Below are 13,402 nucleotides of genomic sequence, written 5' to 3'. Positions count from 1 at the left end.
TGTGATGAGTTGGGCTTGACAGTGTATAACATTGCTGATCCATGGATTGTTAGTATTGTGATGAGTTGGGCTTGACAGTGGATAACATTGCTGATCCATGGATTGTTAGTATTGTGATGAGTTGGGCTTGACAGTGGATAACATTGCTGATCCATGGATTATTAGTATTGTGATGAGTTGGGCATGACAGTGGATAACATTGTTGATCCAGGATTATTAGTATTATGATGAGTTATGCTTGACAGTGGATAACATTGTTAATCCATGGATTATGAGTATTGTGATGATTTGGGCTTGACAGTGGATAACATTGATAATCGATGGATTATTAGTATTGTGATTAGTTGGGCTTGACAGTGGATAACATTGCTGATCCATGGATTGTTAGTATTGAGATGAGTTGGCATGACAGTGGATAACATTGCTGATCCATGGATTATTAGTATTGTGATGAGTTGGGCATGACAGTGGATAACATTGTTGATCCATGGATTATTTGTATTGTGATGAGTTGGGCTTGACAGTGGATAACATTGCTGATCCATGGATTACTAGTATTGAGATCTTTCTTGAGTCAGCTGAAGAAATGTGATATTTCTGAATTCTGTTTACTGAACATCTCTCAAGCCATCCTTCCACATTAACTTTTACAGATTTTTCTGTGGTGTCTTCCATGACCTGTTGCAACGAGTTGTTGCTTACAGGATTCTTTCTACTGTTTCTTTATTTACTGCTGAGTGTTTGTATGCAATCACCTGTTCCCCACATAAGGTATGGTACATTATACTGGTTTGTTTAACTCTGTGAAGGCTCTGGAATCACTTGAGATTTGTTCTCGTCCAGTTCCCTTGGATATTCAGAAACAGTCGGTCCACTTTTCATTGTCATCTATGTTTATCCATTTGTAAAGTCCAACTTTATAATGTTTGTAACTGTTTTTTCATTCCATAGGCACTTTATAATCTGTTTAATGTTTTAACCTTTTAAGGTGTATATTTATTTTTATATTTCATTTCTTTATTGTTTTAAATAAAAATAGTTATCTGATGCATGTAACCTCTATTGCTTTGTGCCCCAAAACTTGGAAACAACAGTTAATATCTCACTCACTTGAGTTTCATGATAGGAAACATTATCAGACTTGGTCAGATTAAGTGCTACGATTTGTCCTAACAGAGGGTGTAAGACAAATGTTTGAACTTGTTAGTTTATCATATGAACAGGAGTTTTGTAGAGCATGCAACTGATTGATTGTGAGGAAGTAGGAAGACTGATGGACTATAAACAAGGCGTGAGATGAGGAAATAGGAAGACTCACTGACTGTGAACAGGGGATGGGGAAATAGGAAGAATCGTTGACTGTGAACAGGGGATGAGGAAGTAGGAATACTAATGGACTGTTAACAGGGGGTGAGGAAGGAGGAAGACTGACTGTGAACATGGGGGATGGGGAAGGAGGAAGACCAGGTTTTGTAAAACATGAAGCTGATTGACTGTGAACAGAGGGTGGAAAAATAGGAAGTATAACAATTCTTGACATGAATTCTGTTAGTTCTTGCTGAGTTCAACCATAAAATGTTTATAAGGTAATATTATAGTGACATATTTATTGTGATAGATGTTTAAGAAGAAAAAGTGTACATAAACCTGTCATTAACATTTTCTAAATGAAGAAGAATTACAAAATTTTGTTTTATTTAGGTTTCAAGCTGCTCTTCTTAAGTAATGAAATGAAATATATTTAAGAAACCCTTGTTCATTAGCATTATGGCATAATGTAAATTAAATATCTAACCCTGTTTTGACATGGATGTTGTAAACATATCAATGTTTAACAGTAGCTTTGTTGATCTGATTTGAAATGGATACAGTTGTAAATTCTTTTGTTTTATGAATATTTTGCATAATTTTGTTCTGTATTAGTATATCACTGTTTATTTTAGATAGTATGGAGTCCTCAGATAGATGAAGCTTATTATACACACCAAGATAAATCATTGCCCGGCCTTTGAAATTTCCTTCAAATAGAATTTAACTACATTAATGAAAATATCACTAATCAATAACTTGTTTTTTCCTTTATAGATCAATTTAAGACTTATCTTAGTAACAGGGAAGACAAAGGAATTCATTTTCACTCCAAGTGATTCAGCAGCAGACATTGCCCAACACATTTTTGATGACTGGCCCCAAGGTATAGTTTTTGGTTTGGTGTTTAGAGATTATATCACTCTTGTATATGAAACACATTTTTGATGACTTGGCCCCAAGGTATAGTTTTTGGTTTGGTGTTTAGAGATCTTGTATATGAAATGTGAAAAGTTACACAACTGACAAAATTTAGGACCTGTTGCCAGACTCTTGTAGTTGTGCAGCAGTTCTTGAGGTGTTTGTAAAATGAGTGCATTGAGCAATTTATACACAGTTTTTGAAATTTCTGTATTATTTATAACTGGACTTTGTGGTTGTAGTTTAGAAAATCAAGATTTGATGGTCTTTATTCACTCTGTGTAGCATCAAGCATGCATTGTGGTGTGACAGCTTAAGTTACGATGAACTGGGTTAAACTAAAATTGTATCATCTCATATACGTCTGTGGAAAGGTCTAACATCTGTATAAAGATCTAGACATTTAGTCTGTTTGAGCAACAAAAAAATATTATTATTACTTCAGTATATGAATATCAAGGCAGAAACAAACTCCAGCATTCTATAATGTTCTGTAGGTATGTTTAATGTAATCACCTATTATAAGAACTTTAAGAGTAAGCATAACTTAGGCCAATGAATAATGCAGCCTTTGTAAAATTAAGATTGAGATCACTGTTGTCCAGGTCCTGACAAATCCCAGATGCCAGGTCACCATGGTGATGCCTGGTATTTTCTCCCATTTTATTCATGCATAGGGTTGTGCTAAATAGAACTCTATTCTAGAACAGTTGTAGACTCGTTGAAGTCTGGAACTATTTTTGCATTCTTTGAGTACTAAATCGTACTTTGTTTCTAGGATTCAGCACTTTTTTTATGTTTTTACAGGAATGAAGTACTGTGGTTGAACAACATGTTACTAATTTCACGACATTTTGTTTTTCTTCTTTCTCTCAATTCAACCAATCGGTGCACATGCTTATACTCAGATGGGACCAGAGGCAGTTAGTTCAGGCAATACTATCAGATTGTTGGTGATATCGTGATACCATGTAAATTATTGTCTAGAATTCTAATGGCACAATTATTAAAAATAATAATAAAAATTTAGTGAAAAGATAAACTACGAGGATCGTGGATAACAGAGGTATGGATAATTGAGGCACTAATGTAGCCCCCATTTCCTGGTACAAACAGTAGTAAAGTTAGGTTAGGCATACCTATCTCCTGAGTTTTTTGGATGGTTCTTAGATCTGAAAATATTTGTCAAGGCTGGCTGTAGTCAATATACTTAAAATCTGGGGTTTGGTTCCCTGTGGTGGACACAGCAGGCAGCCCAATGTGGCTTTGCTCTAAAACAAACAAACAATAAAATTAGTGTAGTATTGATTCACAAAGTGATCTGCTTTAACTTTGAAATAAAAAATGTTTGAAGTTGATTTAAAACTACAAAATATTTTACATTTTATAATTTAAAGTGGGGATCATAATAGGCATTACCATTCAGCTTGTTCTTATAGTCATAACATGTGGTAGTAAAATGTTAATGTGAAAGTCTTCCTTGTACAGAATGGGTAGATGAAGATGTATTGGTAAAATGTTAAAAGTAGGAGTCTTCATTGTACAAAAATGGGGAAATGATGATGTGTTGGTAAAATGTTAAAAGCAGAACTTTTCCTTGTACAGAATGGTACATGATGGTTAGTCAGTAAAATGTTGAAGTAGAAATCTTTTCTTTTTTTTTTTGTGTAGAATGGGCAGATGAAGGTGTATCGAAGGCAGAGATTTTAAGATTGATTTATCAAGGGAGGTTCTTGCATGGAAATGTTACTCTAGGAGGTAAGTAGATAGTCTGTTAGAACTACTACAGGAGAGCCCTTCATATTACTGTGACTGTTGTGTGTATCAAGAACAGTAAAGTTATCTCAGAGGTAATAGTCTTAAGGAAACTAGAAACTGTATTTTGGAACCACATGGTCAAAGATAGAAAACTGTGACCTCGATCTAGATGATCGAAGCTAGAAGATTGTGACACAGCTCATGTAATCAAAACTAGAAAGCTGTGATATTGCCCTATGTCATCATAACTTCAACATGACGCATGTTAACTGACATTATGTGACAAAACTAGACGACTGGTAACTTGTGGACATTAAGTGACATTTTCCGACAGAGCTACACAACTCATAACTTGTGGGCTATAAGTAACATTTCCCAACAGAGCTAGACAACTTGTGGACAATAAATAACATTTTCCGACAGAACTAGACAACTGGTAACTTGTGGACAATAAGTGACATTTTCCGACAAAGCTGGACAACTGGTAACTTGTGGACAATAAGTAACATTTTCTGACAGAGCTAAACAACTGGTAACTTGAGGACAGTAAATGAAATTTTCTGACACAGCTAGACAATTGGTAACTTGTGGACAATAAATAACATTTTCCGACAGAACTAGACAACTGGTAACTTGTGGACAATAAGTAACATTTTCCGGCAAAGCTAGACAACTGGTAACTTGTGGACTATAAGTAACATTTCCTAACAGAGCTAGACAACTTGTGGACAATAAGTGACATTTTCTGACAAAGCTAGACAACTGGTAACTTGTGAACAATAAATAGCATTTTCCGACAGAACTAGACAACTGGTAACTTGTGGACAATAAGTGACATTTTCCGACAAAGCTAGACAACTGGTAACTTGTGGACAATAAGTGACATTTTCTGACAAAGCTAGACAACTGGTAACTTGTGAACAATAAATAGCATTTTCCGACAGAACTAGACAACTGGTAACTTGTGGACAATAAGTGACATTTTCCGACAAAGCTAGACAACTGGTAACTTGTGGACAATAAGTGACATTTTCTGACAGAACTAGACAACTGGTAACTTGTGGACAATAAGTAACATTTTCTGACAGAGCTAAACAACTGGTAACTGGTTCATGGTAACTGACATTCTGTGACAAAGCTAGATAACTGCTAACTAGTTGATATTAACTGGTATGTGACAAAACTAAACAACTGGTAACTAGTTAATACTAACTTACATTATGTGACAAACCAGGCAACTGGTAACTAGTTCATGTTAACTGACATCATGTGACAAAACTAGACAACTGGTAAATTGTTGATCCTAACTGACATTTTGCAACAAAACTAGACAACTGGTAACTTGATGATGCTAACTGACATTATGTGTCAAAACTAGACAACTCTTAACCAGTCATTGTTAACTAACATTTTATGACAAAATCAGACAACTCGTAACCAGTCATTGTTAACTAACATTATATGACAAAATCAGACAACTAGTAACTTGATGATGTTAACTGACATTAGGTGACAAAACTAGACAACTGATAACTTGTTGACAATAAGTGACATTTTGTACTAAAACTAGACAACTGGTAACTATTTGGTGTTAACTAACATTATATGACAAAACTAGATAAATGGTAACTTGTTGATGCTAACTGACATGTGACAAAACTAGACAACTGGTAACTAGTTCATGTCAACTGACATTTTATAACAAAATTAGACAACTGGTAAGTTGTTTATGTTAACTGACATTTTATAACAAAATTGGACAACTGGTAAGTTGTTTATGTTAACTAACATTATGTGACAAAACTAGACAACTGGTCAATTATTGATCCTAACTGACATTTTGTAACAAAACTAGACAACTAGTAACTTGTTAATGTAAAATTATATTTTGTGACAAAACTATATAACAGGTAACTAGTTCTTGTTAATGTAAAATTATATTTTGTGACAAAACTATATAACAGGTAACTAGTTCTTGTTAATTAACATTATGTAACAAATCTAGACAACTGGTAAATTTTTTATGTTATATGCCAAAACATTTGAACTGACAACTTGATGATGGTAACTGATATTATGTGATGAAAGTGGACATCTAGTAATTTGTTAATGTTAACTTATATTCTATGACAAAACCAGAAAACTGGTAACTTGTTGACATTATGTGACAAAACTATAGAACTGATAACTAGTTGATGTTAAGTAACAGTTTGTAACAAAATTAGACAACTAGTAACTTGATAATGTTAACTGCAATTATGTGTCAAAACTACATAACTGGTAAATAGTTGAGGTTAACCGACATTATGTTACAAATTAGACAAGTAGTAACTTGATAATGTTAACTGAAATTATGTGTCAAAACTACATAACTGGTAAATAGTTGAGGTTAACCGACATTATGTTACAAATTAGACAAGTAGTAACTTGATAATGTTAACTGAAATTATGTGTCAAAACTACATAACTGGTAAATAGTTGAGGTTAACCGACATTATGTTACAAATTAGACAACTGCTAACTTGATGTTAACTGACATTATATGACAAAACTAAGGAACTGGTAACTTCTTGATAATACCTGACATTATGTGATAAAACTAGACAACTAGTATCTAGTGACATTATGTGACAGTACTAGACAACTGGTAACTAGTTGATGTTAATTAAAATTATGGGACAAAATTAGAGAACAGGTAAATACTTGATGTTAACTGAAATTATGTGACAAACCTACACAACTGGTAACTAGTTGATGTTAACTGATATTATGTGAGAAACTAGACAACTGGTAACTAGTTGATGTTAACTAATATTATGTAACAAAACTAGACAACTGGTAACTAGTTGATGTTAACTAACATTATGCAACAAACGTAAACAACTGGTAACTTGTTGATGTTAACTGACATAATGTGACATAGCTTGAGAACTGGTAACTAGTTGAAGTTAACTGACATTATATGAAAAAAATAAACAACTAGTAACTTGATAATGGTAACTGACATTATGTGACAAATCTAGACAACTAGTAACTAGTTGATGTTAACTAACATTATGCAACAAAAGTAAATAACTGGTAACGTTTTGATGTTAACGTACACTATGTGACAAACCTAGAGAACAGGTAACTGACAAATGAAAACTTATTGATGCTAAATGACATTATGTGAAAAACTAGACAACTGGTAACATGTTGACAATAAGTGACATTTTGTACTAAAACTAGTCAACTGGTAACTATTTGGTGTTAACTAACATTTTATGACAAAACTAGATAAATGGTAACTAGTTTATGTTAACTGACATTTTATAACAAAACTAGACAACTGGTAAGTTGTTGATGTTAACTGACATTATGTGACAAAACTAGACAACTGGTCAATTGTTGATCATAACTGACATTTTGTAACAAAACTAGACAACTGGTAAGTTGTTGATTTTAACTAACATTATGTGACAAAACTAGAGAACTGATAACTTATTAATATTAGCTGATATTACGTGACAAAGCTAGACAACTAGTAACTTGTTAATGTTAGCTGATATTATGTGACAAAGCTAGACAACTGGTAACTTGTTCAGGGTAACTGACTTTATGTGACAAAACCAAACAAGGGTAATTAGTTGACGCTAAATGACATTGTGACAAAACTAGAGAACTGATAAATTGTTAATATTAGCTGATATTACATGACAAAGCTAGACAACTAGTAACTTGTTAATGTTTACTAACATTATGTGACAAAACTAGAGAACTGATAACTTGTTTATGCTAACTGTCATTCTGTGACAAAACTAGAGAACTGATAACTTTTTTTAATGTTAACTGATATTATGTGACAAAGCTAGACCACTAGTAACTAGTGGATGTTAACTAACATTATGTGACAAATCTAGACAACTGGTAACTTGTTGATGCTAACTTTCATTCTGTGACAAATCTAGAGAACTCATAACTTGTTGATGCTAACTGACATTATGTGACAAAACCAGACAACTGGTAACTGGTTGATGTTAACTAACATTATGTGACAAATCTAGACAACTGGTAAATTTTTTATGTTATCTTACATTATATGCCAAAACTATAGAACAGGTAACTGACAACTGAAAACTTGTTAATGTTAACTTATATTATATGACAAAACTAAACAACTGGTAACTTGTTGATGCTAACTGACATTATGTGACAAACTTGATGACAATATGTGACATTTTATAACAAACTGAGAACTTGTTGATAAAGTGCAACATTTTCTAGCAGAACTAGACAACTGGTAACTTGTTGATGCTAACTGACATTATGTGACAAACTTGATGACAATATGTGACATTTTATAACAAACTGAGAACTTGTTGATAAAGTGCAACATTTTCTAGCAGAACTAGACAACTGGTAACTTAATTGACAATAAATGACATTTTCTGATATAGATAGCTTTTAAGGAATTCATTTTGATTATTACATTGACCAATTTATATGTATGGTTAATTCATAGTTTTGAGATCATTGATTGTTTCTTGTAGCCCTACAGCTTCCACTAGGGAGGACAACAGTTATGCACCTAGTACCAAGAGAAAATTTACCTGAACCCAGCTCTCCAGGTAAAATTTGTTTAACTTTTTCCATACAAATCGCAAAAATTGTCGTATGTAGCACAAAACAACTTTTACCTACCTACCAATAAAATAATTAATTTTTATGTTTTGTCTTTATAAGCATATTTATAAACATATTACTAATATAACTTGTCCTCTTTTAAGAATATATCAATATATAAATTAATTTTAGTAAACTTACGTAATTAGAAGAATCCTACTTATTATGTCATATAAAGTGTTCTGTACTGCATAGGCCTGGTTTTTCAGGAAATCTGTTGCATCACTTTCCTGTTTCCTTCCGTTTTGGATAACACACTATGCATCATTTTTTTGGATGCATGTTTGAACTACCAGGCAAAGATGGAATAGGAACTAAAGCATGGACAGCTTTTTTTAGGCTTTTGCTTGCAACCTGCATGATGATTCCTGGTAATGAATTTCTCTTGAGTAGCAATTCCTTCTGAATTATGCGTTTCCACCAGTTGCTGTATGACCTTTATGATATACCACTTGAAAGTAAATTTTTCCTTAACGATATTTTTGTAAACGAGAAAACTATTTATCAGCATATGCATCAGCAAGTGTAGGCCTAGCTTCTTGAACCACACATGGGATTTATGGCTTGGGTCAAAAGGCTCCAGCAACTGATCTGCTTTATCAACTCCTCTCATGTATACATTATACTTTTCTATGTGGTATGTTTTTTTTGTAAGATTTTCTAGTCTCCCAAAGTAAGTTTTATCCTTTTCAACAAAACCAGTTGAATAATTTGTGGTTATCACATATACTGCTCTTTGGTCTTCCCATTTCACTATCAGAGCATTGTCTTTACGAAGGAAAACCGTGTCATAATGCTCCAGATGCTCATTAGCAAGCTCTTTTGGGATTCCTCTATTTGTGCGAATTGTTGCTGTCATCATTATATTTTGAGTCTCCAAAAAGTGTGCCAATGGAGTACTTGCATACCAGTTGTCCACGATTAAATGACACCCCTGTCCAAGAACAGATTTTAATAAATGGTCAACTATGTTTTTAATAGATGCAAGTTCATTTACTCCTTCAACATCAGGCAAAGAATATTGGTTGTTGGGGTCTTTTCCATAGTACCCCCTAAAGTTATAGTTGTATCCACACCAATACTTTTCACTGTTGCATATGACAGATAATTTGCTGCCAAATCTTGTGTATTTAGTTTTTATGAATTGGCGAGAGTCTAGCCAACCTTTCCATAAAACTAATGCCTCATCCATTGAAATATGTTCTCCTGCATCCACATTTTTCATCAACATTTTTCTCAAAAGCTCACATAAAGCATCCAAGCATGTAGAAGGTACATTTTGTTCACATCAGTTACTTTGGTAAAGTGTAAAAATTTCATAATTGATATGTACTTGTCTCTACTCATTATAGCAGCACAAAAAATGAATGCCTGGTTCTTAGGACATTCTTGCCCAATACTGGTTCAAGAGCAAGAAACGTAAATATATCATTTTCAGTGACGTCTTTCCACTGGATACTATTTACAATTCCATTAGCTTGTGGATTAGCATCAAAAAAGCCTTGCTTTATCATTTACACAGAAAGTAATATGGTTTATAACTTGACTCGTAATAAACGTTTTCACACACTCTAAAACTCTCATGTTATCTGGAAAGCCGGCTGTGGGGTTGATCCCACTGAAATTACACACTAATGGCAGCTTCAGTTGAGGTCTAGCATCATCAAACACATTAGGAACACGTTTCCATCTTCCAGCCATTTCATTAGGTTGAGGCGAGTCTTGAAATTGAAAATTATCACTGCAATCAAACTCCATATCACTTTCATCTGGTACATATTCACAACCACTGTCATTCGTACCCTCATTACTTGACATATTATTTTACTCAAACAATTTGTAAATGTATCCAAAATGAGACATATTTATAGCTAGTTACCATTCAGTTAACATCCGCATGCAACTGACACCACCCTGTTATTATTTCAATCAATTATGCATCACATATTTTATGAAACATTCTGATTGGTCAATAAAAATGACATCATTTATATTGAAGAGCATTACAAGACATTCAATAATGCTGTGATTAGCATCACGGAATGTTTTCCTTCTTAAACATAAACTTAAGCATGATGACACCAACATTGGAGTCATCATATGGAGGGGTTAAACCCACATTGCTAGCATTTATCAAAACTTATTCTTAAGGTACAGTTTCGATAAACTCACAACTTCTAATATTTACCAGAACCTGGCTTTCAATGTAGAGTTTGGTGAAACCCACACTGCTAATATATACCAGAACCTAATCTCAGTCTTGTATTTTCAACAGGTAATTCAAAGTGCTGGAAGTATATTTTAAGTTTTTACTTGGCCAGTTGAAGTAGGCTTAGATGTAGATTGTGATTTCATTGGGGTAGTTTAACCCTCTCACCATGGGCATCCTTTACTGCACATGTTACAAAGTTTTTAGTGAGTGACATTCAAAATTTAATTAAACTACTTTTTATTTACATTATAGCAATTAGTATAGCATAAAGTTGTTGCTTATAATTCATTTTTTATTAGTATATTACTTTTAAGTTCTTAATTTAATGAAGCAGTATTAAAAAATTCTGAATTTCCCTTTTTGTGAAAAATGTGACATTTTTTCTGTAGGCATCCCCTCTTCTCTAGTTTATTCACCACCCCTCCAATAAGTACAAAATTTAATTAAATTATTCATTATAATATCATCATCATCACTCAGACGAATCGTAAGTTTCATAGCCTTCAATTTTGGTTAGTTACAGAGAGATCAAATGGAAAATCAGACCCTTCTTGCCACACTCACCTGTCACATCCTCTCTTTCAGGATTTCTTTATAGATTTCTCTTACGTATAATACTGTATTATTTATAACCAATAGAAAGCCGAGGTTTTCATCTATATAATGATGTATTATATTATGTTGTTTTCTGTACAGAGAATTGTCAATTTCACTTTTAGTACAAGCTTTGTTCCCATGGGAAACATATCAACTAACTTGGATGAATTTGTAATGACTCTTGTCGCATAGTTAGAAAACCAGAGAAATTGTGATAGATATGAGACATTGTCTCCTTTTTTGCATGTTATTACTCTATGTTCTTTGGATTATTATTTTTTCAAATGAAAATTATTATATGCACTACTACTACTAACATTAGTATAAAAAAGTAGGGTTAAGTGTCGTCAACAATTGACAGCAAAAAAGGATAGTCCAGGTAAGCACTTTATTTCTTGTTTTTCATATGTATTCTTTAATTATTATTTTAAAAGTAGCTAAAATGTAAAAATAGGAATTTCTTTAGGTTAGTTAAGGTGAGATTAGGTACAATAAATAAAAATGTAATAATTTTTCATGAGGAATGCACGTGAGCACCTTGGAGTAGCTCGTGGGTAATGTAATTTGATAGTGTAATGTGAGCCCCATATTCCCCAAGTGATTTACAGTTTATAATGGTGTGAATAGCAGTTAGACATAGTTCAAATGGCAACAAAACAATAAGATTTCAGTATAAATAGATGTATACTGTTACATGTTTAAAGCTGCTTAGGATAAACAAATGTAGTTCCATGTTACAATTTAAAGTCATTCTAGAAAGAAAGGGTAATTTAGATTTATTTCAATTATTTTTTGGTGGTTACAAGGTCATGAAATTGATCAACCTGTATAGAGTTTTACTCAAAAAAGTTTGAAATGTATTAAGGAGGTTTTAGAGATTACGCAAATGAAATTTGAGATTTTTGAGATGAATAAAAGTATTTTAATCTTAACATGAAAATCACTGTACACTTGGACTGGTAAAAAAAACTATGTTCATGGACAAATCATTTTGTAGTGTATTAAAAATTTTGTGAAGATACCTTTACTATATTAGAAATTAGTAGAACCAAAACTATAAAAACTTTAACCCTTTCAAGACGGGTCACTGGTGAAAGTCCATGTCATCTTGTTTATTGACTCGTATTCAATATTTTATTGAACTACTATTTCATGAATTTATGTCAATAAGTTTGGTGTCAAACTGTAGATTATAATTCAAATTTTAGTACTATACATAGCTCAATTTCTTAATCTTAAAGTAAATATTAAAAAACACATAAATATCAATTAGTTGGTTGTGAAGTCAAAATACTAAGTATAGTTTGTACAAATTAGAAACTCAAATTATTGATATTGACAAGGTAGAATATAAAATAAGAGTCTCTTATGTTTTCTATTTACTAAGATATTACTCATGTAATAAGTCAAACACAGTGCACCCCGCCTATCTCTTTCCATTTTTGGAAATGCTCCCTTATATACACTTCTATATATGACGTGAATAACCAATCGGAAGCTCAGAATGTCCCCCTAGTGGTTTTCTCAGCCATTTTAAATTCTCCGGATGCCATAGTCTGTTTGCCATAGTGTTATGATGCCATCTCCTTCTTTTGAAACAATATTTCAAGGAGGTAGGTTATGCCTTTAGTCTGTTTGAAATTTCATATTTTTTTAGACTAAAATGCATCTTAGTTTATTAAGCTTGATAAATTATAGTGGAATTCTATGGTATTGATGTAGTAATATGTGATTTTTTAGTTAATTGATTGTATATATGTAAACCTAAAAAATTATTTTGTTTCATATCCTCCACATGCAAAATTTTTAAAGGCTTAGCAACCTACATTAAGCAGCAACCGAGTACAAAGGTCATAACTAGAAGAGATAATTGTTTGCTTTACTTCTTTATTTAATGTTTTGTGTTTCAAGAAAAATAACTTTAAGTACTTATTTCAGAATGGC

General features: G+C 32.7%; 1 protein-coding gene across 2 annotated transcripts in view; it reads left to right on the top strand.

Annotated features, from left to right (window-relative positions):
* Positions 1-13,402, top strand: part of LOC106475315 (ubiquitin-like protein 3) — a 25,497-nt gene that overhangs the window by 9,901 nt on the left and 2,194 nt on the right. For both annotated transcript variants that reach the window (XM_013936003.2, XM_022379457.1), the window contains 3 exons: positions 2,086-2,194; positions 3,901-3,987; positions 8,517-8,594. In XM_013936003.2, coding sequence (XP_013791457.1) covers positions 2,086-2,194; positions 3,901-3,987; positions 8,517-8,594 — 274 coding nt within the window. The remainder of the gene's footprint in view (positions 1-2,085; positions 2,195-3,900; positions 3,988-8,516; positions 8,595-13,402) is intronic.

Source organism: Limulus polyphemus, unplaced genomic scaffold, assembly GCF_000517525.1.
Source record: "Limulus polyphemus unplaced genomic scaffold, Limulus_polyphemus-2.1.2 Scaffold8391, whole genome shotgun sequence".
Classification (NCBI taxonomy): Eukaryota; Metazoa; Arthropoda; class Merostomata; order Xiphosura; family Limulidae; genus Limulus; species Limulus polyphemus.
The sequence above is the reverse complement of the archived record's forward strand: the minus strand, read 5'-3'. Positions and strand labels throughout refer to the sequence as shown.